Raw genomic sequence first — 26,018 nt, 5'->3', positions numbered from 1 at the left:
TATCACTGTGTTCTCAATGAATTCTTCAGTGTTTTTCTTTTGTTTATTTAGTTTCCTCATTGGGAGACTGCTTTAAAAACAATAACCCAGGATTAAAAGAGATGAACAAAGACTGTTATTCCTTAGATTAGTTCTAATTAAAAGAAATTTAAAAGTTGGCAGAAATTTTTAAATAAACTGTTAAATGTTAAACCCCCTTACCAGTAAAATTTTTACTATTAAAATTATTATAGTGGCTATTTTATCCATACCTGTATAAACTAGAATTGGGATCTAGAACACAAAATTAACACTACACTTACTTTTTAATACCTTGGATATTTGATCTGTTTGTGAAGCCATTTTAACACATAATACCTCTTAATAAGAAGAACATCACAGTTTTTTCTTTATAAAAGAAAAATTTGATTTCTTGACAAATCTGTGCAAGAGGCATTAAACAACTGCCATCAGTAGCGAAAGATTGTCTAAAGCTGCTTTAAGAACAGAGTAGGAGTGGTTTTGGTTGTTGAATAGGAATAATATTCCATACTTTTAAAAAAACGGGACTTGAGAGGGTAGGCTTTTAAAATTTATTACCTTGGGAGCTTAGACTTCCAAAATTTATTAGAAATTGCACTTGAAGAACTTGAACTTGAATTGATAATGTCTACCACAGGATATACAGTTGAATTTGTAATGACTGGTATTTCCAAAACAACTTTCAAATAAATATCTTATGCTAAATATTTTACTAAGTTTTTCTAGCAAGTGGGAATGGGTGTCCTGGTTATTTAGAGTCATAAATATTCTGTCACTGTTGTATCTAAATACAACATTTTGCTAGCTTTTATTGTCATTAAATATGGTAATAGGTTACTGTGTTACATGGAAACTTTAGAACTAGAACGGCCCTAAGAGCTTAATTAAGGGTGTTTTTGGCCTATTTATTAGTTGAGGAAAATGGTTAACCATTAGGATTTTTCAGTTGTGTAAGTATTTAAGATTGCTTGACATGCTAACATGCTTTAGAAAAGGAGATGTGGTGTTTGCTGTACTAAAAGGTTAAAATATGCATACTTTATATTACTAATTAATTGTTCCTTTTACTATAAGTTAAATATAAAATGACATTAATTATAAAATTTAGGTTAGCCTAAATTTCATTATGTTTTAACTCTGATAAACTTTAACATTTAAACTTTTGCATTCTGTATCTGAAAGCATAATGTTCATTCTGCATCTAGATTCTTAAGTGCATTAATAGAATAATGATTGCACTTGAAAAAGCTAGTCATTGCCTAGTTCAAAACTGAAATAAATGTTCTCCAAATTGTAGAATCAAGAAAATGATAGCTCAAAATGAAAAGGTAATAAACCTAACCATTTTCATGGAGTTTGACTTTTGTTCCAAGTTATGTATATTACCTAGAGAGACAAATTAAAAAAAAAAAAAAACACTGAGGTAAGAATCACATAGCATTAACCATTTTAAAGTGCTGAATTCAGTGGCATTTAATACATTTACAATATTATGCAGTTAGGCAAAGTTTTAAATAATGTTTTATTCTGAAATTAAAGTTCTAGGAATAGTAAAGGAAACACCTGTAATCCTTTATCCTAATTCACCGATTTTTAAGATTTTTGCCGTTTTTGCTTTACATTCTCTTCTTCCTCTTCCACTTCGTCTACACACACACACACACACACACACACACACGTACATTTCTGATACATTTTTTAAAGTAGGTTACATACCACCTTTGCCTCAGAACTTCAGTGTGCCTTTCCTAAGAACAGAGATGATTATTCTATATAACCATAATATGGGTATCAGATTCAAGAAATTTAACATTGAAAGAATAATTTTCTCTCTCTGTAGCCTGTATTACAGTTGTGTTAAGTCATCTCATTCCAGTGCAGGATTCTGTCCAGGATCATGTATTTGTCATGACTCTTTAGTCTCCTTTAATGAGGAGTTCCTTAACTTTTCTTTGCCTCTCATAACATTGGCATTTTTGAAGATTATAAGCCAGTTATTTTATTTCTGTACTTAAGGTTATTCCTCAATTTAAGGTTAGCTGATGTTGTATGTATTCTGAGCTGGGATAGTACATTAATAGCATGTCCTTTTCAGGAGGTACACAAGGTCTGTATGCTCTGTTAATTTTGAGCACTAAGTCAAGGTGTTGTCTAGTTTCTTCACTGTGTAGTTAACTGTTCTCATCGTAATAAGAAATAAGCAGTCTGTGGGGAGATAGTTTAAGATCTCTTCTCATCAAACTCCCGCCTAGATTTAGCATCTGCTGATGCTTCTTGCTTTAACTAGTGTTCATTGTGATGGTTACAGTTGGTGACTCACCCTCTTCTATTACCTTCCCCCACACTCTGTCCTTGTATGTATTTATCAGTGTACCATACAGAAGAGCTTTCATTACTCCCCCTCCTTCCCTACATCCCTCCCTTATCATTTTATTCAGTGGGTTGTAATCCCTTGTCATTTTATTCAATGGGTTGTAATCCATACTGTCTTTATTTATTTCAGCATTCAAGTTGTCACAGTTTTGGCCAGTGGGAGCCTTGTAAAGCAGGCCTTTGTCTTTTTAGTGTGTGTTTTGTTTGGTTTTATTTTCATTTTGTTTTTTGGGCACTTTCTTACTTTCTGGATAAGATGTTTCAAACTTATCCTGTACTTTTACTACTTCAGCCCTGAAGTCAGTCATTTCTCCAAGGACCCCCTGGTCTTGGTTACTTTTAGTGCTGAGGCAGATTTTTTTTCTTTTTAAAAGATTTTATTTATTTATTTGACAGAGATTAGAAGTAGGCAGAGAGGCAGGCAGAGAGAGAGGGGGAAACAGGCTCTCTGCTGAGCAGAAAGCCAGATGCGGGGCTGGATCCTGGGACCCTGGGATCATGACCTGAGCCGAAGGCAGAGGCTTAACCCACTGAGGCAGATTTTATTTATTTATTTATTTGTTTGTTTATTTTGAGGCAGATTTTTAAAATACAGATGACAGGGTAGATTATATATAGAGAGATATTTGTCACAATTAAGATGTTAGAATTTCTTAGTATGTAGAAACACCTAGAGTAAGTACAAAGAGTTGGCATGTGGGAGAAGTAACAGTGGTGATTTTCTTCTGGATAATTAAGGTTTTGTTTTCATATTTTTAAACTTTAAGAGAATAAGCTATGTGAAGCCTGCTCCATTGCTAGTCTCTTCCTACTTTTTCCACTTCTAGCATTGTAATTTGCTTTCTACAAATCAGTTTAGTATAAAAAAACAATCAAAACACATGCTTTACAAGTATATGTATTGTAGATAATATAATTATGTCAATAAAATGCTTCTATAAAATGTATTCTTCCAGTGGTATTTCCTGTTACAGCCACCTACCTATAATTCATATACTTCTGTCATAATATAACTCTTGTTCAGTTTTTGAATTGTTTATGCTAGCAACTGATTACTGAGTAATTTAAGTATCAATTATGACAGCACTATTCTAATTAGAACGCTGGATGCTGACACTTCATTTAGCAAACAAGTGTAGAAATATCTATGGGACTTTTGTAGAATTAAGTATTGAGGATTAATTTTCTATAGGTAGTCTTTTGATATATATGTTAAGTTTAGATTTATGCTTACTTTATCTGTAAACCAAATACATAATTCATTTGGAATATGAACTCCTTTTGACTTAAATTGGGAAAAATTGGTTATATGTTGAGAGTGGCATTTTTCCAACAGTTAAAAAAAAAAAGTCATGTGTGTATATTAAAAAGCAGCGAAATTACACAATTTTAAATAAAACAGGGCCCTTGGGTGGCTCAGTAGTTAAGTGTCTACCTTCAGCTCAGATCATGGTCCCAAGATCCTGGGAACTGAGTCCCACATTGAGCTCCCTGCCCAGCAGGAGCCTGCTTCTCCCTCTCCCACTCCCCCTGTTTGTGTTCCAAACCTCTCTCGCTGTCCCTCTATCTCTGTCAAATAAATAAACAAAATCTTTTTTAAAGTGTTTTTTTTTTTTAAGATTTATTTATTTATTTATTTATTTGGCAGACCACAAATAGAGAGGCAGACAGAGAGGAGGAAGTAGGCTCCCTGCTGAGCAGAGCCCAATGTGGGGCTCCATGCCAGGACCCTGTAATCATGACCTGAGCCAAAGGCAGAGACTTTAACCCACTGAGCCACCCAGGCGCCCCAAAATCTTTATTAAATAATCCTTTAAAAAAGTAAAATAAACACAAGTAAGTTGCCCATTAAGAGTAAGAGTTTGAGAAATTTATGGAGATACAACACCACTGTTTGATTTTAACACAGATAATATATATCTCTTTGGTCATGTTGGGATTTATAAGGAGTAATTTGAAAATAACATTTTTCAGAGTTTTTTAGGATATATGATGATAATCTTTTAGTGAATGAATTATAGTATATTCTTAATGTTTATATAATCTCTGATGAGAAAGCGAAAATTGTAGGTATGCTTCTCATGTCAGATACCCATATGACAGAGAATGAGGTATATTATGTTAAGGATTGCAGAAAGCCACCAGATGACCTGGTTTATTCATTTCATTAGTATTTATTGATCATTTAGAACTGTTTCAGATAACTTGAAGTGTAGTTGTAAATAACTCTTTGTAGGAAGAGATAAATAAAAAACAAGTAAATAAAATTATATTTTTAAGTGTGAAGTGAAGGGGCTAACGTAGAGAATGATGAATGGGACTATTTTAAGTAGAATAGGAGAAGAAAGCCTTTCTGAGGACATGGGGTTTATGTTAAGACTTAAAAGATTTTTAACGAGAGTAGAGGAAGGAAGTTCCCAGAGAGAAGATACTAGGGAATAAGCAAAGTGGTGAAAGAGCTGGTGAGAAAGAGAACAGTATGAAAGAACATGGAGAAAGGTAGTCTCAGGGAATGTTTGGCCATTGCATGGAGCTTGGATTTATTGTAAGTGTAATAAGAAGCTGTGAGGAATTTCAATAAGAGAGTGAAATGATTCCATTGGTATAACTACTCTTGCTACTCGGTTGGATAATAGATCACAAAGGGGACAAATAGAAAGGGGCAGTGGTTAAAATTGTGGTTATAACATAAGCAGTTAGGAGCAAAAGCCCTAAACCTTTATCTCTGGATTCAGACTAAGTTGAAATTCTAAGCATACCACTTAATGGTTGTATGCCCATGAGCAAGATATTTAACCTCTTTGTATCTCAGTTTCCTCATCCATAAAATGGGAATAATAATAGTAATTGCCTCATGAAGTTGATAGATTAGATTGTATGTAAAAGGCTTGGAACATTGCCTGGCCCACAGAGTTAAGTAAGTATTTAAAAACCCATAAATAAGGCCCTCTTATGGAATAAAATGTGAAGTGGGCAATAAAATGTGCTCAGTTGCTTGTACTGTTTGCCTTATTTGGGAAAGAATACACAAGAGTTACTGCTGTGCAGAGTCCTTTGCACAGCTCTTCTGCAGTAACAGTGTATAGCGAAGGCATAGTACTAGTATGTCCAAGTTTCAGTTAACAAGGTGCCATGCAAAGTGAGAGCTGCTTGTATAAGAATTAAGCCTCTGTAGATGGGAAACCTTTGATGGCCCCTTAATCCATACTTGACAGCAGGAGTAGGAGGTTTAAAGGTTTTGAAGTATTTTTTAACTTTAGATTTTGGTATTCACAGGTTTCTGTGGACATAGAATTCTTGTGCCAGTGTGTGTGTGTCTTAACTCTAAGTTTTTGTTAGGGGTCAGTAAGCCAGTTTTAGGGGATATAGCAAATTAACAAGTCTTTCTGGCCATGCCTTCAAAAGACCTCAGATTGAAACAGGAGAGCCCCCCTTTAAAAATTATTATTATTTAAGACCTTTATTAATGGGTGCTTGCAGTTTGTTGATTTTTTGAAAAAATCAAGTTGTAAACTTTTATTACAAATTAAAAATGAGGTTCTTAAAAATCTCTCCTTGACCAGATATGAAACAGTTTAAAAACCTTTAAAGGTGTATTGAGAAAAACCAGGCTTTAAAAAAAAAAACACACACAAAACACTTTTGTCATTACCAAAAAGACGTCTTTAGGTAAAAATAATAATAACCCCATTCTGCATAGATAATGCAGATAGCTGTTTATTGGGTCAGTGGGCAAAAAGCAAGCACTTAAGGTCTTCAGCTCCAGTCTTTTGTTCATTTTTTATTCCTGGAATTCCATCTTCATTTCTTCGTGTTGGATGAATGAACCGGATGATGGTAGAGATGGTAAGCCAGCATTTACTCAGCCCTGCGAGTAAATGGGAGTCAAAAGCCTCCGGAGCGGACGAATTCTCAGATGGTGGATCGGCTGCTTTTGTTTCTTTGCCATCTTGTGGCTTAGGGTTTTCTGGGCATCTGCGTCCGTAATTGAAGTTGCAGCGGTACTGATGTTGAGGTGGCTGCTGACCCTGGGTCTCATCTTGATTTTTCTTATCTTCCTCGTTGCCATCCTCTCTAGGTTGTCTTTGTCGAGGAAGGAGCCCTGCAGAATCGTCGTCTATAAGCCCGATACATATTCTGTCTCACTGGTCTACTTTGTTCTCCTGCACCCTGGTTGTCAGCACCTTCCATCACTTCTCTCTGCAGGGGAGGGTTGGCATACTGTGGTCGACACCCATAGGGTCTCTGCATGTAGTAAGGTGGGATCCATTGCTTGTGGTTGCGCCGGTGCTGTTGGGCCTGGCCTTCGGGAGCACTTTCCAATGCCTCCTTCTTTTCCCCACTCGCACTATTCTGGTAATTCTGCCGGTAATTGCGTGGAAGACCCCTGCGATGTGGATAGCGTCTATAATGGTTACGTCTGCTGCATATTTACTGCGTTGCACTGGAACCTCCACCAGGGCCTGTCAACATTTGCTGCATCCGCACCCTTTTCTCCTTCAACAACATCCAACTGCACAGTCTCTCCATCTCCTACACTGTGAAGGTACTTCCTGGGGTGGTTATTCTTTACGGCAGTCTGGTGTACAAATACATCTTCCTTGGTGTCATTCCTGTTGATGAAACCATATCCATTTCTTACACTGAACCATTTCACTGTTCCCAAAACCTTCCTTGCCATGACTTTCTTGTCCCCGCTGGCAGGTGCTGCGGACTGCGCTGCTGCCGTGGTGCTGGACTTGGAGTCTGAGGCGCTGAGGGCGGGGTCAGCAGGCGGCTGCTGGGTCTCGGTCTTGCTGCTCTGGGTTGCTGTGATGGTGAGCTGCGTGGGTTGCGGCTGCTGCGGCTCCTCCTGGGCTGCTCAGGGCTTCTGGAGTCCTTTTTTTTATTCTTCTCCCTTTTTATTTTAAGTAGGCTCCATGTCCATCTTGGGCCTTGAACTCAAGACTCTTGAGATCAGGGTTCACATGCTCTACTGCCTGAGCTGGCCAGGTTCCCCCCACCCAAAAAAAAAAATTTCATGAAGGTAATATTCCTCATGTCATTCTCTGTATATTTGTTGGTTAGAGGATATTTATTTTAGCCCTCTCTATTCATGTCTTAATCTCAGTTTCTTTGTTTTACATTCCCCTCTCTGTTACCAAGAGATTATGGATTCCACTCATGTATTCACTGGTTGGTTATTAAATATCCATTTTATGTGAGGCATTCATGGTTAGATACTGGACAGGGAAATAAGAATGCATAATATGTGGTACAGTCATTTCTTCTTGTTTGAGGTGCACAGGTTCTCCAGAGTGCTAACACTGAATTAGCAAATACTGAACCTTTGTTCCCGGGTTAGGTTTCTGTGCACCTCTCTGCACATTTTCATCGTCCCATCAATGCATAGCCATGTTTTGTATCAATTTCTGTATGAACACATTTATCATATACATTGTTGATTCAGTGACACTGAGCAGAGGGCCAACAACACTGTACCTCATGCCTGAACAAAGCTTACTGACACAGGCATTTTCTTTGTAAGGCACATTATAGCCTTCTTAACACTTAGAACTCTATAGACAGCACTTTGACACCAGGCTTGAAGGTCATTAAACAGTGAAATCACCAAAAAAATACCACACAGATGTAAAAAATCATGTCACTGCATAGACTGAGAAAAGGGCACTTTTTTACAGTATGAGAACTAAAACAATAAGGCAGAGCATAACCTTTCTGACCTCATCTGGGAATATGCACAACAGATGACTCAAATTTTTCACTGCTCTGCACATCTTCACAAATGACTGTGAAAGTGCTATTAATATTGATTTTAGTGTTACAAAAACATTTTAGTGAGCAAACTCAAATACAGAATCCTCAAATAAGAGAATCAACTATACTTGTTTTCAAAAAAACTTACAATGTTTCAAGGGGGAATTAAGATTAAGTTCATACATAGCTATTGTACAGGGCACTATAATTCAATAGGGCTATAAATGTAATGTTTATTTCATCATAGAAAGGGGAGGTTAAGGGTTAGAAGGAATCATGGAAGCTTCATTTTTGTATCTTTGTTAAAAACTAGGTTTGAGTTTAGCTGAAAGATGATTCCAGGAGTGAACAGTTACTGAGGTAAGAAAGGGCTGTTTAAATTTCAGATGGTAATAAAGTATAATTATCCCCTAAAGGAAATCAAACAGAAGTAATGGGAGGAAAAGCTAGACAGGTAGTTTGAGACTATATCAAGCAGGTCCTGATCACCAGGACTTTTTTAGTCAGAAGAAAGAACCTGTTTAAGCTATTTGTTCAATTACTCAATAAATATTTATTGGATATCTGCTATCACCAAGCCTGTTACAGGCACTGGGGATCTTTAAGTGAGAAAGACAGTTTGTGTCTTCTGGATGTTTTCAGTCCAGAAGGGGAGAAAGACAAGAAAATACACATGTCTGTTATAGTACACTAGTTTTAGTTTTAGGTCAAGATAAAGAACAGGGTGCTTTGAAGTGCATATAGGCAGATCTCCAGAGTTAAAGGAAGATTTCTTGGAGGAAATGACATTTAAACTAAAATCCGATGGTAAGGTGAAGTGAGGCCAGGGGCAGGGATGGACAGGCAGAGGGCTTTCAGACAGAGGGAACAGCTTGTACAAGGTTCTAGAGGTGAGAATGACAGTGATGGGACTAAAAAAGTAAACTGATACCACATATGAAGGACCTTTTTTTGTCCAGTTAAGGAATTTGGACTTCATCTTGAAGGTAGTAAGGAAGACTTCGTAGGATTTAAAATGGGTGCATAGATAGGATTGGTATTTCAGGAAGAGTTTGCTTTGGTCCCAGCATGGTGGGAGATAGAGGAGAAGCAGAAACTTTAGTTACAATATTGTTGGCAGTAATCTGGGTAAGAAATGGTTGGGACCCCCAGTCTCAGGTAGTGGCAGTGTAGGTAGAGAGAAGTAGATGGATATATTAGTGATACTTACAAACTACAGGAGAAAAGGCCAGGGAATGGATTTGATGCTGGGTGGGAAGAGGGGAGGGAAGTCATCAGTTATAAGGTTGAAGCCATAACTGTGGATGTTACTGTCCATTGATACATGAAGAGGAAAATGTTTGGGGAAGGTGGCGATGAATTAGTGATGGACCAACATGAGCAACATTAAATGTTGGAAAACTGAATCTGGTCACGGTTTGAAGGATGAATAAATAGAGAATACACTCAAAATGGAGAGATTGTTCAGTGGCTCTTGTATTTATTTGAGAGAGAGAAAGAGCACACACAAAAGCAGGGGGAGGGAAACGGAGTAGCAAATTCCCCAGCTGAGCAGGGAGCCCAACGTGGGGCTTAATCCCAGGACCCTGAGATCAGGACCTGATCTGAAGGCAGACATTTAACTGACTGAGCCATCCAAGCACACCCATCCTGCCCCTAGGTTCCTGCCTTTTTTTTTTTTTTTTTTTTTAAGATTTGATTTGAGGGCGCCTGCGTGGCTCAGTGGGTTAAAGCCGCTGCCTTTGGCTCAGGTCATGGTCTCAGGGTCCTGGGATCGAGTCCCGCATCGGGCTCGCTGCTCAGCAGGGAGCCTGCTTCCCCCCCCCCCCGCCTCTCTCTGCCTGCCTCTCCATCTACTTGTGATCTCTCTCTGTCAAATAAATAAATAAAATCTTTAAAAAAAAAAGATTTGATTTGAGAGAGAGAGTGAGAGGAAGAAGCAGACTCCCCACTTAGCAGAGATCCTAATGCAGGGCTCAATCCCAGGACCTTGAGATCATGACCTGAGCAGATGCTTAACCGACTGAGCCACCCTTGCCCCTGGAATGCCTGTATTTTTAATGCAGCACAACAGGTCTTGGAGATTAATGGGAAGTAGGCATTGAGAGAAAAGACTCCCAGAGATGACTCCAAATGTCCTCCAAGAATTGTATGCAGTCTACCCAGCTTAATGACGTGCCCTCAGATCATTTTTCAGGTTGAGAAATAATAAGCTGCCTTCATGTTGGCTCCTTTTCAAATATGTTGAAACTAATATTGTTAAAAAGCAGCTCTAACGCATAAGAAGAATAATTTTTTCACCCTTGGGACTTGATAAAGCTAATTTCTTTTTGAGTATCTCATATATATATTTCATCAATCCTTGTGAAAAATGTTACCCCTGATCAGGGTGCCCATAAAAATAGTAGTCTGTGAGGTAAGGGCTGTGAGAAGAGGCAATCCCTCTCTTTTCTTGAGCTCTTTGCCCTGTTTCTGTTAGTTCAGCAATGCGTTATAAAATACCATAAAAGAAGTCAAACATGCAGGAAAAAAAAGGAAAGATGTTTAATCTTTAATCTTTAGGGTTATTAAAGAGGATTAAGAAGTTAACACTTAAAGCTAAAAATAGAAAACTTTGAAGGGATGGAATAAAGTTTAAAAAGTTTTTAAAACCCAGTGGGTAAAAAAGGGCATAAACAGTAAAACTGATGAGACTTAAATAAGATAGGCAACTGAAATCAACAGTAAAGATCAATCAAGAGGTTTGATTAAAAATAAGTGAGATGTAAAGCAAGATAAAAGGCTGGAAGTCAACCATCAGACAGGAATTTAAGAACATAAAAATGAAAAGTTAAAGGCAAAGCTATCCATTAAGAAAAAAGAAGAACTAACAGATACTAAAAACAAGTGGTAAGAGGAAAGGTGTAGGCAGTTTTGGAAGTCTAATATAAAGGGCAGTTTTTAAAAATAGTGAACACCAAAGTGGGTTTTGGGGGACACTTAGAAAATGCTCCATGAAGAAGATATGTTACACCCAAAGTTTTAGAAATGTTTAGTGTAGTCCGCTCTTGGAGACTCTCAGTGCAGTTTAGAATTATAGTCTCTGAGAAGTGCTATAGTAATAAAATTGCCTTTGTTTTACATAACATCTCCCAAACCTTACCATGTTTTTACCAGATACTAGCGTACTGTTTTAGAAGAAAATAAAAATGGAAATCTTAAAAGTTACAGAGATAGACAGTAAAAAGAAGTCTGCTGGACTTGAGGCTGGATTTGGGTTGGGGCTGGCATTCCTAGGAAATAAGTGTCCAGCACTGTTCAGCTAGCCTCCAAGATAACACATGACACCCTTCCCTTCTGGTCCTCCATCCAGAGTTGTCTTCAAAAGCTTTTATGTGTGCAGACAGGGCACTGATAGAAAATATATGCTGCTGAGCCAGAAGAGTGGAAACTGATCCTCAGCAGAATTAAATCAGCTCAGCCATGGGACACTACCCTAGCAAATGAAGCGAGAGGTTTTTATATAGGTTTTATATAGCTGTTTTTCTTTTCCTTAAGAGGGATTAAGTTTTTCACTATGTAAAAACAATTTTAAACAAATGTGTTTCTTTGCACACTGTTTTTCATGGTTTTTTTTCCTTTTAGATTTTGTCTACATGAACATTTGTTTTTATATAGTTGATAGTGGTTAGTGTTCACCAGTTTTGGGTAATGAGAGCTCTTTCTCTATGGCAGGGAGAAAAAATATTTTCTAGTATGGCAGCCTCTGCCTGTTCCATTGCTGTATTGTTCCAAGCACCATTGCTGCCACATTTTGGAAGCAACTTTTTATCCTGCTTTCCTGAACCACTTAACACCTTCTTTTCTTTTGCCCCCAGTAGAACATCCCCTCCCCCAAATCTTACTGCCACCAGAGTGCTCCAAAAAGTAACTCTTTAACATCAATGGACTAACTTAGAGAATGGTTGGGACAGCTTTTTTGTAAGCCTGTCATCTGCTGCCAACTCATGGTAGCAGCAGCACCTGTGCTAGAGGGAGAGTAGAAGGGCTTCTACATGTCATCAAAACCCATGAACATTCAGACATTTCCTAGTTTAATGATTTGTGCTCTTGGGCCCTTAAATGCTTTGTTCAACCAGCCACCTCGTGGAGTGAATTATATAATTTTATTTTGGCATTTTGAAAGCTCAGAATTCTGCACGTTTTTATATTCCTGAATTGTAGACATAAACCTCATGCTAGGGGCGCCTGGGTGGCTCAGTGGATTAAGCCTCTGCCTTCGGCTCAGGTAATGATCCCAGGGTCCTGGGATCAAACCCTGCATCCGGCTCTCTGCTCTGCAAGGAGCCTGCTCCCTCACCCCCTGCCTGCCTCTCTACCTACTTGTGATCTCTCTCTCTCTGTCAAATAAGTACATAAATGAATACCTCATGCTAGATAATTTCTCTTCTTTCTATAATAGCTTAAAAGTCTTTGTTTTTTGTATGATTTGCTTTGGGATGTTCAGTTCCAGTAGTAGATAAGAATGAGTTTAGTGAATCCCAAAAAAGTTAGAGACTTTATCAGCTGATGTCAGATTACCACTAAAGGAGAAAATACTGCTTTATGTAAAATAAAACCATAGCTCACACTTGGTGGTACCACAAGATTAATAAGGAGAGTGAATTTCAAAATACAAATTCTCTTGAGTGTAAAGTAGCAGTTCTATGCTGGCGCTTGTAGTAGTAGGTACTTGTCCTCTCTCTTAGTAATACTCATTTCCAGGTCTTTGGCCACTTCTTAATAATAAGATTGCTTTTGCCTTGCTATACACTTATGTCCTTAAAATCTTCATTTCAATGTCTATACTGTGGGCTAGGTAGGCTGCCAGATACTGTGACTGTAAAGTTCTGCAGCAGTGAATGAGATGTGGGTAAGTAATAGACTTATGCTAGTTTACTCTAAGGGGCCACATAAAGAATATCTTCAAACTAAAAATAATACATACTGGCAGAAAAATAACCATGTGTGCTGAATGGTAGGCACACTGACCATTTCATCTCTTATATGTGAGAACTATCTCTGAGATGAGGAACTTTGAGACCCAAAGGGTTGATTTGTCCAGGAACCCGAGACAGAATTCAGGCCTTGTTAACTTCTAATAAATTATTGGTCAGATAATATACATATTATTTTGCTTTTCTACAAAACAGCCATAAAAGATGAAGCAGATTATGAAAATACATAAATGTGTGTATTTTTCCTTTAGGGTGGCCTTGTGTTTTGGAACAGTTCCTGGAAATGGGGCCCATTTTAATGTTCGAAAATGGGTTGCTATCAAACGACTCATTTTATTTGGTATTGCTAACCACTGAAGTTTTAAGGAAAGGGAAATAGTTTTATAGTTTCTTCCTCCCACAGGTCATAATTTAGTTGTGGACATCAGGATGTTTTTCTTGGCTTATCTCATTCATGTCGTTTTTCTTGCACATCTGTTACATAAATTACTAAACTATTTCCTTGGGAAAACTGCCAGTTTAAGTCACACTTAATAGTGATCAAGAGGTCAGTAACTGTTGGAAAAGAGAATTAAATGACAGACTTTGAGGGGAAGAAATCCAACTACCATCCTGGTTCAAGTATTTTTTGTTTTGGATCAGTTCCTAAATTTTCTATGGCATTGGAATAATTATGTGTGGCTTCTAGTGTTTCCCAAAAGACTTTATAAACAATTATTGACTTTTTAACATAAAAAGGTATTTTAGTCATTGCTTCCATAAGTTTTTAATATTTGAGTGATCAGTTTATGTATACATTCTAATCTGGTACATAGTTTGGCCTGTGAAACTAAATTTGGAAATACTGACTTCTTTAAGTCTTCACTCATTTTATGTTACCTTTCCTGACCTTGAATTCTACGTAAACCATTAAGTAATGATTTTCTGTGGTGTTTTTTGGGGAAAAGTTCTTTAAGACATTAGTTCTGCTAGTTGCATTTTAGGACAGCTTTACACTTAAGTGATGAACATACTAATTATTAGAAATCTCAGAAACTTTAGGGCGCCTGGGTGGCTCAGTGGGTTAAGCCGCTGCCTTCGGCTCGGGTCATGATCTCAGGGTCCTGGGATCGAGTCCCGCATCGGGCTCTCTGCTCAGCAGGGAGCCTGCTTCCTCCTCTCTCTCTCTCTCTCTGCCTGCTTGTGATCTCTCTCTGTCAAATAAATAAATAAAATCTTTAAAAAAAAGAAAGAAATCTCAGAAACTTTAAATATAAGTTTTGGCTTTTGTAAACTGATATTGAATCATTACTGGAGATTTTTCTGGAGTGTTAGGAATACTTCCATAAGCAAGAGAAGACCAAGTATTTATTTAATGTAAATCTGAAATTGTATGGATTTGGAATGCTAGTTTGTAAGCTTGAAATCTTTAAATAAAGATGTCATTTGGAGTATTGATAATCTGTAATAAGTATGTTTACAGATTAGAAGAGAAACTATGTCATGAGTCAGTCAATAACAGTTACTGGTAAAAGTTCTTGAGGTTTTTTTGCATTACATTTCCTACTGTGTAACTATTCTCCTTTCTAAAGTGTAGATTTTTTTTTCAAGATTTATTTTAGGGAATGAGAGACCATGCGAGAGTGGGGATTCAGGGGAGGGAGAGGAAGACAGAATCTCCAGCAGACTTAACTGAGCGCAGAGCTGACAGGAGGCTCAGTCCCAGGACCCCAAGACTTTGAGCTGAGCTGAAACCAAGAGTCAGATGGAGCTGAGCTGAAACCAAGAGTCAGATGCCCAATTGACCAAACCACCCAGGCACCCCTAAAATGTCACAGATTCTTGATTTCTTTGTTGAGTTTTGACTTTTTAAAATAAATTTAAACTTGTTAACAGGAGATAATGTATAGTTTTGTTATGATTCAAATCTGATATCTGTGGGAACAAGTCACTTAGCTAAGCCAGTCACTGGCATCAACAAGGCAGCTTGGTTTAGTTATGCTGCAGCTCTGGGGTTGTTGTAACTTAATTTCTTTGTGAAAAACAACTCAAGAAAAGCAGCCTCCAGTACTGGTACTGAAGGTGGCAGAGCCTAAGAAAAAGATGATTAACAGACAGAAAATAGTAGCATTACAAAGTGTATTTAGAGGGGAACACATTGGGTTTTATAGTACATTGGATTGATGATAATCAAATGTATACAGAAACAGTAAAAAAATTATAAAGTGTTCTGCCATGCATAAGTTTCTTACCTAAGGAAGAACTCTTGATGAATTTCTTGGTTACTCTGTGTTGGGAAAGTATAATCTGTACAGAATACTTTAAACTTTTGACCAAATCTGGAAGACTGTCTTCTACAAACATTTGTGTTTTTGTAATTGTGATGGTAAACAAAGGTCTTCAGTTAATCGTTCATAAATGTTAGGTTTGTTCTTAGTCTTTTCTATCTGCAGAGTATGTTTAGTATTTAATTTGCTCCTCGTTGTCCCCCCCCACAAAAAACTGAAAATATATTTTTAGAGAATTTATCTTTCTACTTTATCTGTAAATGATACAGAGTCTAAAAATTTGAGTTAAGATTATAAGAATATTGAGCTGTATCAATCACCAGTGTTCTGTAACAGGAAAAATCAAGAGTGATTAAATTTTATATTCCCAGTTCCCACCTCCATGATAGTACTGGACTGAGCTGTAACTGAAATTGAAGGCCAGCATCACTCAGAAATGGATCAGAGAATTTGGTAGTAGAGTGTTGGAAGAATAGCATTTCTTAGAAAAGAGTATGGATAGCCCTTAATTTTTCTTACAACTTAAAACAATTAGAATTTCAGTTAGAATTACATCAGCTGGAGGTACTTTTCTGTTGTATCATGTGAGGAAGGAAAAACTAAAATGGTGTTTTGAACATTAATACATTTTTTTATGGTTTTCATGTCTTAGGCGGGCATCTTGAGTTTGGATTTAAGCAGTTTTTCCATTTGTGCTATGTTTTAAAAATGTTTTAGGTGTCCAGTTATACTATCTAAATGGATCTTTGAGTATCTAAAATAGCCTTAAAAAGAACTTTAGAAAGTTGAATCTTTTAAAAGAACTGCGGGACTCCCCCCACCCCCCCATTAAAACCTGTCAGTAAAGTATTCTTTAATATTTATTTGGTGTTAATTTTTTTTACTGTGATAGCTAAAGGATGAGGTTTAGTATTTCAGTGCAAATTCTTTATGGTTATTTTGAAAAGCAGAGTTTCATGTTTCAGCATTTAGTGTTTTAATGTTCCCTCTTGAAAAGTAAAGAGGAAAGCAGAAGGTGCATAATCCAGCATAGTCCTCTGTGTAAATAGTGAAATCATAAATAATACACATATGAGCATCCCACATATTTATTACGTAAGTGGATTGGAATGATGCATATGTTTTTTAAGTAACCAGGTTACTCTCCACTACAGCAGAAGAATGAATAAGAGAACCTCAGATTTTTGATGTCTTCAATTTCAGTTTTTCCCCATTCAAACTATTTGTTTTACCTTGCTTTTTAGAGTATTTTTGTTTGTGTGGGGTTATATTGGTTTCTCCTTTTCAGTTGGATACTTTGTATTTAAGATTTAGTAAAACCAAAGGAAATGTAATTTCCATGACTATCTTTCTTTAAAGATTAATTCAGCATTTAGTTCTTTTAGTAGTACAGTTTGTGATGTCTTTTTTTTTTTTTTTTTTTTTTTAAAGATAGAGAAAGGAAGAGGGGCAGAGGGAGAGAGAGAGTCTTAAGCAGGTTCCATCCTCAGCACTGAGCCTGATGCAGGGCTCCATCTCACCACCCTGAGATCATGACTTGAGCTGAAATCGAGAGTTGGACGTTTAACCGAGTTACCTGGATGCCCAGAGGTCATCTTAATATATTAACTGGCAAACTTTTTCTTTTAGGTCATGTGGTATTACTAATTCTCTGATTGATAGGGCATTGAGGCATAATAGAACAGGGCTTTGGAATTAGGGAACCTAGCAGAGTTTGAACATCAGTTGTTTACTAATCATGTGATAGTGAGTTTATTTAACTTCTGTTCCAGGGGGTTGCTATTAAATATATTTTTCCTTCCTGTTCACTCATTTTTTCTATTTGGTTGAAGGGGCTGCTGCTGGTAATGACAGCATGGCAGCAGTAGAGAGAAACTGGCCAGCATTAGGTTTGTTACATTTTTTTCTTCTGAACTTTCCAGTACTTATTTTACTAGTTTTCTTCTTCTGGTGTGGAGGGAAGCACTGTAGTTTGTTCCTCATATTAGCACATCAGCTCTTTTATATCTAATATAATCAAATATGATAATAACATTCACTTTAACAACATGAATTCTTCTACTGAACCATTGCTTATGTTATGACATTTTTCATTGCAGTGTGTTTTATTTTCAGATCAAGAAAAGACTTTTTTTTATGGGTAGCAGATACCCAGCCAAGTAGATGAATCAGTTTTTCCACCTCCTTGCCCCATTTCTATGCAACCTCAGATTTCTGCTTGCAAAGAAAGTTACGGATTTGTTCATTTAGGAGTACTAGACTTCTTGGTTGTTGATTACAAATTTGATTTCTATTCACAGGACTGTAATAACATGTTACTTGATTTTAAAATATGAGTATTGAACCTGTAAAATGTTCAGCTTGCAGACAAGGGCAATGTGGTAAAGGCTATCCCATGATGAAAAATGAATATCACATCGTCTATTATCAAACTTTCAGAGCAAGTATTCTTAAAACTATTGTCCTAATTTTGGGCCAGAAGCTTTTAAAAAGAGAAGAAAAACAAAAACAAAAAAACAAGCATTGACAAAGGAACTTGTTACCTGAGAAAACTTTCTCTTTTGGTGTTCATTTTGTGGGTGTTTTTATAAAATTTTTTAAGTTATTGAAAGATTGAAACTTTATAGAGAGCATACAGTAGTTTAACCTGTATTGTAAAAGTATCTTCTGAAATCTTTGTGACATTGAGATGAAGAGGTGACTTTTAAGTGTATGTTTTAATGTTCAGGACTCATTCTTTCCTAAAAGAATTTTTTTAAAACGTGTTAATTTAAATATTAGGTACTTGAATGGTTCCATATAGTTTTACACATATAGCACTTGGTATGTGTGTATTACATATACTTGCATTTACTAGCCTGATAAAACAAGACTTTGGAAGTACAAATAATACTTAACATGGTCTACCATGATGCTAATTTGCCTAAAAAGAGTTAAAGTGTTGCTAATGATGTTGCATATAATGATGATACAGTACTTTCTATTTTTAATGGCATTTAATACTTTTCCCTTGGTTTCAGTATAATATTCATGGGAGGAAATTCAGAAAATACAGGAAAGTATAATATATGTGCTGCTGAAGTAAGCACAATACAGGAAAGTATAAAGAAAAAAATACTGTTATTTAAGCCATAACTTTGAAAGCTGTGTTTCTGTCTCTTGCTGCCTGTTTTCCTGTTACTTGGACTCTCTGTGTCTCTAAGTGTCGATGTACATATGCATGCATACAATAAAACACAGATTTAAAGGTCTAACAGAAAATACTGCTAAATATTTTCCTGATCTCAGAGTGAATGAAGTCGTAAAACAAAAAGAAGAAAACATTGAAAATATAAGTCTATTTTTTTAAAAAGGATGTAAAATTAAGGCAAGCTAGGAAAAATACTACATCAGTCTGTTTCAGTTTCCTTATTTATTCCTTCGTTAGCAGGTGGAACTGAATTATACAAGATTGACCTTTTGGTGTATGGTTTTGTTTTAGCAAAACATTCTTAAACTTTTAAACAGGAAAAAATTATCAGTTAGAACTGTTCATACTTTTTCTTGTCAGTCATTAATGCACTGACCATCTATAAGTAAATGTCCCATTTTAGCTTTTATTTCAACCTTTCTTGCCTCTAAAACCTGGACCCAAACTGTTATTAAATAAAATATCTTGGTGTTTTTTTCAGTAGTGAGTGGTGAAATAAACAGGAAATGAGAAATAAAGAGGAGAGCCAAAATGAACACTAATAATTTAGAAGGTGAATAATCAACCCTTGAATAATTGAACATTCGCTGTGTGGACACAGCCATAGAAGCATGTGTGCAGAATTTGAGGACAGTAACTTTCAGCATTTGGCATTAAAGATCCAGTGAGTGAGTGGTGCTGGCTTGTCCGTTGAAGTACTCTCACTGGGGACTGACTCCCTTAGTCCTGTCCTACCTATTGGGGTGTTGTAAAAGAGCAAATGTAAAAAGCACTATAGACGCAATGAAGCCTTACCAGTACAAACAATAATGATTTTAATTGTGGATTTTATCCTTTAAAAAAAACAGTGGTTCAGTATTGCTTTAAGGTAATATCTTCAGAACAGGAGCAGCTTCTTACATTCTTCACTCTTTGGTTATCTCCTAGTAATTTCCTATAATTTTGTTTGTAGAACACATCCCAGACCTTTGTCTTGAGTTTTGTCTGTGTGTTAAAAAACTGTTGGGAGGGCCCCCTCTAGTGTCTGAAGTATCCATTTTTAAAACATTTTTGTCACTCCTAGAAGTTTTAGGAATTAAACTAGCTATTTTTCCTTTCACATCTGGACATAATTTCTTTTTTTCTTTTTGTGGGGGGAGGAGGAGGTTATTTTCCTTTTTTAAAAAGGTCACTGGAATTATGGGTAGGGTGTGGATTAAGGGCAGCAGAAAACATGGGAAAGGAAGGCTCAAAATGCCATTTCTACCTTTTTAGAAATAGTTATTTTTAAGTGAGCTGGATTTAGGCCAAACTATACAGTGTCATGTTGTTTTGTTTTAGTTTACATTTGTTTCTGAATTAGGTGCAGCTTAAAAATACTTTGTTTTGGAATTCTTTATGGCCATCAGATCTCATTTTAGAGTTCTTCGCAGTTTCTGAAAGCAGCAGTTTCAGTAGAAAATGGCTTTCAAGTAGAGCCTGGTTTTCTTCATGGAAGTTGTGTTGCTTTGTTACTTTTTGTTACTATTGCTGTTATCTTTTTGTAGGTATACTTTGAAACTATACTATAAGTGTTCTAATGCTGTTGTCATTTTACATAGTTCCCATTGTTTTTCAACCAAGGAAATAAGGCAATTCTTTTAAATTATTGGCTCTCTGCCACCTCTCCCTGTAAACACACAGCACTCAAACACACAGGCCTTCAGCTAAGAATCTTGTGAAGGGTTAGAGAAACAGGACCTTTCTCATTTGACCCAGCTTGAACAAGGAAAGTAGTGTTCTGAAAGCTACAACATTTATAAAGGTTCTAGTAAAAATATTTCATGTGCATGGAGTAAAGATTAACTCCTTTCATCTTGTTCTCTAGCAAATTAAACAATACAAACAGATTTTTAGTGCATTCTTGGTAATGAAATGCTTGGGTGAATTATAATCCTAATTGCTATTGTTCATTCCCACAGCTGCATGTTGACACTTAAAACTGCCTAAGCCACGCATTCTTCAGCCACTAGGATAAACAGAAGCATTTTGAAATCCATCATTTTATGGCATCTTAAATTACAAATCTGTCATTGGCTGCCTTGTTTTTATTTTGTTTCCATTGTTGAAGAAATTAGGAAAAAATGTTACTCCTTTGTATTTATACACAAAATTATTGTCAATAGAATCATTATTGGGTTTTTATGAACATTAATTAATAGTCTTAATTTTTATTTTTATTTTTATTTATTTTTTTTTTTTTAGAATTTTTTTTTTTTATTTTTTTAATTTTTTTTTTATTTGGGTTTTTTATTTATTTATTTATTTATTTTTTAATTTTTTTTTTAAATTTTTTATTTTTTATAAACATATATTTTTATCCCCAGGGGTACAGGTCTGTGAATCACCAGGTTTACACACTTCACAGCACTCACCAAATCACATACCCTCCCCAATGTCTATAATCCCACCCCCTTCTCCCAAACCCCCTCCCCCCGGCAACCCTCAGTTTGTTTTGTGAGATTAAGAGTCACTTATGGTTTGTTATAGTCTTAATTTTTAAAGGAGGCGGTGGAATTTATGTTGCAGGGAAACAATTTCTATTTATGTTATCAAACTAGTTGATATTTTAGGAGCCAGCTTTCTCCAAAATTTGAAAGAAAGTAATAGGATTTCACTTTTCCTCCTTAGTAGAACAGTCTTCTGAATATAAATCTAGAAACTAGATTTATTCTGTGATTTGGCAAGTCATATTTATATGTGTAATGGTTCCTTTCAGATTTGACCCAAACCATTTATTAGTCTCTTTCTTTGAAGGTAAAGAAGGAGAGCTATTTGCAGTGAATTTAAAATTTATATTTCCTTATATTTGAGAAACAGGTTTGAATACCAATTATAGCTGAACCTTCCTTACTTGAAAAAAAAAAAAAAATAGAACCTTTGAATAACTGAAAAGCTGTATAGCAAGAGTGGGGTATATGGAAGTAATAGTGGACAAATTTTGGTTTTTTCTGTTTCTGAGGCTTAATTTTAAGTGGAAGATTTGAATGACCAAACACATAGGCATCTATTATAACAAGTGCTAGGTAATAATTGTAGCTTTAGATTTCAGTTGGATACTACTACAAGTCACATTTTCAAGTATTTCTTTGTAATGTCTAAATTCTTAAATCCATTTGAGTATGGAAATTCTGTTTTAATAACCAAACTTTTTGCCATCTTGTATCTTAATTTTAAGGCCCTCTATTCAAAGTTCATTCTTTCTTACGAAAATATTACTTAATATTTTTAAATTCTCTTAATAGGTAATTATTATCTGTAATACTAATAGCAGCTAACCTGTATTGAACGATGTCTGTGAGTCAGACACTGCTAATAGGTACCATTTGAGGTTCTACCCTTTGAAGTAGTGTTCTTCTTACTTACTCCCATTTTGCACTTGAGGAACCTGAAATTAAGACAATTGGAATAATTCTGCCAAAAGTCACAGAGTAATTGGAGTCAGATCTTTCTGACTACTAGAACCCTTCTTCTTCTTCTTCTTCTTTTTTAATATTTTATTTATTTGACAGAGATACAGCAAGAGGAAACACAAGCAGGGGGAGTGGAAGAGGGAGAAGCAGGCTTCCTGCTGAGCCAGGCCCAATGTGGGGCTCAATTCCAGGATTCTGGGATCATGACCTTAGCCAAAGGCAGACCCTTAACGACTGAGCCACCCAGGTGCCCCTAGAACCCATGTTCTTGACACTGCTGAAGTCTTAAGTGAAAGTTAAATATGTTGTCATACAATTTCTTTTTTTTTTTTTTTAAGATTTTATTTATTTATTTGACAGAGAGAAATTACAAGTACACTGAGAGGCAGACAGAGAGAGAGAGAGAGAGAGAGAGAGGAGGAAGCAGGCTCCCTGCTGAGCAGAGAGCCCGATGCGGGACTCGATCCCAGGACCCTGAGATCATGACCTGAGCCGAAGGCAGCGGCTTAACCCACTGAGCCACCCAGGCGCCCCTCATACAATTTCTTGATGAAATACTATGTAGCCATCAAAAGTGAGGCTTATGGTGACTAGTGACATAGAAAACATACACATGAAAAAAGACCAAGGGTTTACAGTTAAATATTCATAGCAATTCCAAATATTTTTAGTGTTATCTTTGGTTTGCCATTGCCTTTTTTTTAATGCAATATAAATAATGTTCTCTTATATAATTTTGCTAATTTGCAGAAAATCTGTAAGGAAACAAGAGTGCATGTAAACCAGATCTGGTCAGAAAACTAATAACTTAGTTTTATAATAGACTCGAGTATGTTCAGTTTTCTTTTTAATTTGACCCAAAATCATTTTTTACTGGACTTATGCCAGCTCTAATGTAATCTCTCATCTGTATTCTGGAAGGCTAATGGAATAGTAAAATTTTCTTAAATACAACTTAAATGTGTTACATAGTGTCCTCGAAGTAGCTTAACGCACAAAAGATGTTTTCTTTCCCACCCTGTAGAGGTATCTCATTAGGACACCCACTAGTGTCATTATTAAGTTTTCATGTGTTTCTCAGTTTTGATGCTAATCTTTGTGTGTATGTGCGTGCATTTTTTTTCTCTGCAGCACCAATGTGGTTATGAATTATTCAGAGATTGAGTCTAAGGTTCGAGAAGCAACGAATGACGATCCTTGGGGACCTTCTGGGCAACTCATGGGAGAGATTGCCAAGTAAGTGATAATTTGACTCAGCAGTGCAGAAAGAATCCAACTATCTTTACACAGAAATACAAAATTTGCTTTCAGTTTTAAACAGTTTAGCTGCCAGATATAGAGAAAGTTTTATACAGAATCCATTTCCCTTTAAAAATGAGCTCAAAAAGTAAAAATTTCTCATCAGTGAAGTTTAGAAGACTTACCATGGCTTTTCATAAAATTTTGACAAATGTGTATAAAATAACTTGAAATAAAGTTAGGAAAATTTTTTTGATGAGCATCTTGACCACTATCCTGGTAAGTAAAGGGCTTGTAAAAGATGATATTAATTAGTGGGGTTTTCACGTGTGCTACATATTACATAAACTATGAGAAAAATATTTTAATGAAAGCATATCTAAATTTTTTGAATTAAGCTTACTAAAATTTTTTAAGCTCTTTGGGAAGACACAGTAACTTAGAACAAGCCTGCCATCTACTGTTAAAATTAATATATTGCAAAGTCTTGAGGAAAATTGTTCTTTTTCAGGGCTACATTTATGTATGAACAATTTCCAGAACTTATGAACATGCTTTGGTCACGAATGTTAAAAGATAACAAAAAAAATTGGAGAAGAGTTTACAAGGTATGGACATCAGTTTTTATTATTTGACATGTTGAAAACAAACACTTGAAATTTTAAGGTATATATACATAAGTGATTATGAAGGACATTAAATCCTAGAACAGAATATTCTTAAACACGTAAAAGAAGATTTGCTATGTGTGTTGTTTTCTATTAACCATAAACAACTATTCTGAATGTAAAATGCTTAAAAATAATATTTATAAATACTTTCATTTTATTAATTTTTTCTACTGGAGATAATTTGTGCATATCAAAAGTAATAAATCTATAGATGGATGTGTATTTAGTGGATGAGCGATTAAGATGAAAACCACAGTCTAATATAAATATGGTTTCTCATCTCTACATAAAAATTTGCCTGATTTACAATATTATAATATTCTACATGAGCAATATGTTAGTTTAAAATGTAATTAGAAATTGTAAAACATTAAAATTCTAGCATTTTAAATTTCCAAATATGTGCTTTTTATCAGATTCTTTTCATGTAGTCCTGATTTCATCCATGCGGAATTCTGCAGATTGTCATCTGTTTTCCAAACCCACCATATTTTTTTGCTATTCAGAATAAGTTATTCTTTGCTTTCAAAATGGCATATAATATGTGTATTTAAAACTTTAAAAGCAGTATGTTGGTTTTCAGGACTGAAGAGCAGTACTTTATTTAGTTCCATGTTTTTGATGTTACTTGTTTCTAAAAACATTCACTGTCATTCTTTCAGCTTGTACAATATTTGTGATGAAATAGTTGATATTTCTTTATGTCAGGTTTGTCCCAAGCAAAGTCAAGTTCACAATGCATAATTCAATGAATTTTAGTGTATCCACAAAGTTGTGCAGCAGTCACTACTAATATCAGAATTTATTTTTATCACCCCAAAATGAAACCCCATAAAATGTTTTTTTCTTTTACTTGTTGGCAGCCAGTTCTTGAAACAAAAGCCATATCATTAACTTCAAAATTTAATTTAATCCGGGGAAAATGCTGTGGGATCATATAATTACCAAATAATTGTTCTCTTTAAATTGATATTTCGAACACCTCACAGTTCTCTATTGCCCAGGTGAAAACTAAAAATTGAGCCACTTTCTAAAAGCTTAGTGTTCATTTGTATCATACATCAGATATTGGAGAGCTATTTTTTTTAATCTTTTGATGCATGGTGTCCAGTGGACAGTGTAATTATTTACCGTGGTTATAAAAGGAATTTCAAATTGGTAATATAAGTTTTAGACTATGTATTTAAAGTCCAATGTCAGGTAAAGAAACTCTCCCTGCCTCCCACTTACCCCACAAAGATTATTTATTTCCTGATGTTGAAATTATTTTTTTAACCATTTACCAAAGCTCTATCAGAATTTATTTTGTTAAATCATTTGGTGCTTTGTATTTTTACAGTCATTGCTGCTTCTAGCTTACCTCATAAGGAATGGATCAGAGCGTGTTGTTACAAGTGCCAGAGAACACATTTATGATTTGCGATCCCTGGAAAATTACCACTTTGTAGGTGAGCAATAGAAAAACCTTATAAGCAAATTAAAACAGTAGTTGGAGTTGTCAGTCACCTGAACCAGCTTAGAAGCTTCTCCGCTCTAATTAGAATGTGACTATTGCTGGTTGTGTGACGAGTGCAGAATCCAAGACGTGGGGCCCTAGAGTATTAATTAGTGAAGACAAGAACTTGCAGATAAGACTGGCTAATAACAACAGAACCAACACAACATGAGTGTTCGGGTTTATATTAAAATATGCACTGGAGACTGGTCCCCTGTGGTGTCCATAAAGGAATAGCTTTAATCATATGGGAAGAAAAGGTTAGAGCTCCAAAACACACACATCTGTTTGAAGCTGGGGTTTTTTTTTTCCCCCTCCCACCAAATAATATTTACTGTGCAAAGGCAGCAAGGCCAGAGTGTGTTTTGAATGTGAACGAGGATACAGAATAAACCACATTTCATTTTGTAGTATACCCCAGTTGAAAGCACTTTAAAAATTCAGTTTTTTAGCCACACTAAATTCTGGTAATTATTATTATTTCCAAACTTGTATTGGGGAAACCAGAGCACTTGAGTACATTTTAGTCATTAAAATGTTAAAGTGGATCTTTTGTTGTGGTGGTGGTGGTGGTTAGAATACTGTAGGAAAAGAAAAC

At 35.9% G+C, this 26,018-nt stretch overlaps 1 protein-coding gene and 1 pseudogene across 2 annotated transcripts in view; one reads left to right on the top strand and one right to left on the bottom strand.

The window, feature by feature from the left end:
- The window catches only part of CLINT1 (clathrin interactor 1), a 60,048-nt gene that overhangs the window by 10,402 nt on the left and 23,628 nt on the right, over positions 1 to 26,018 (top strand). For both annotated transcript variants that reach the window (XM_004737720.3, XM_004737719.3), the window contains exons 2-4: positions 23,147 to 23,251; positions 23,766 to 23,862; positions 25,265 to 25,373. In XM_004737720.3, coding sequence (XP_004737777.1) covers positions 23,147 to 23,251; positions 23,766 to 23,862; positions 25,265 to 25,373 — 311 coding nt within the window. The remainder of the gene's footprint in view (positions 1 to 23,146; positions 23,252 to 23,765; positions 23,863 to 25,264; positions 25,374 to 26,018) is intronic.
- LOC106005574 lies at positions 6,120 to 8,336 on the bottom strand (annotated as a pseudogene).

This window comes from Mustela putorius, unplaced genomic scaffold, assembly GCF_011764305.1.
Source record: "Mustela putorius furo isolate JIRA1106 unplaced genomic scaffold, ASM1176430v1.1 tig00000407_pilon_pilon_pilon, whole genome shotgun sequence".
Classification (NCBI taxonomy): domain Eukaryota; kingdom Metazoa; phylum Chordata; class Mammalia; order Carnivora; family Mustelidae; genus Mustela; species Mustela putorius.
Note: the sequence above shows the minus strand (reverse complement) of the source record. Positions and strands in the feature narration are given on the sequence as shown.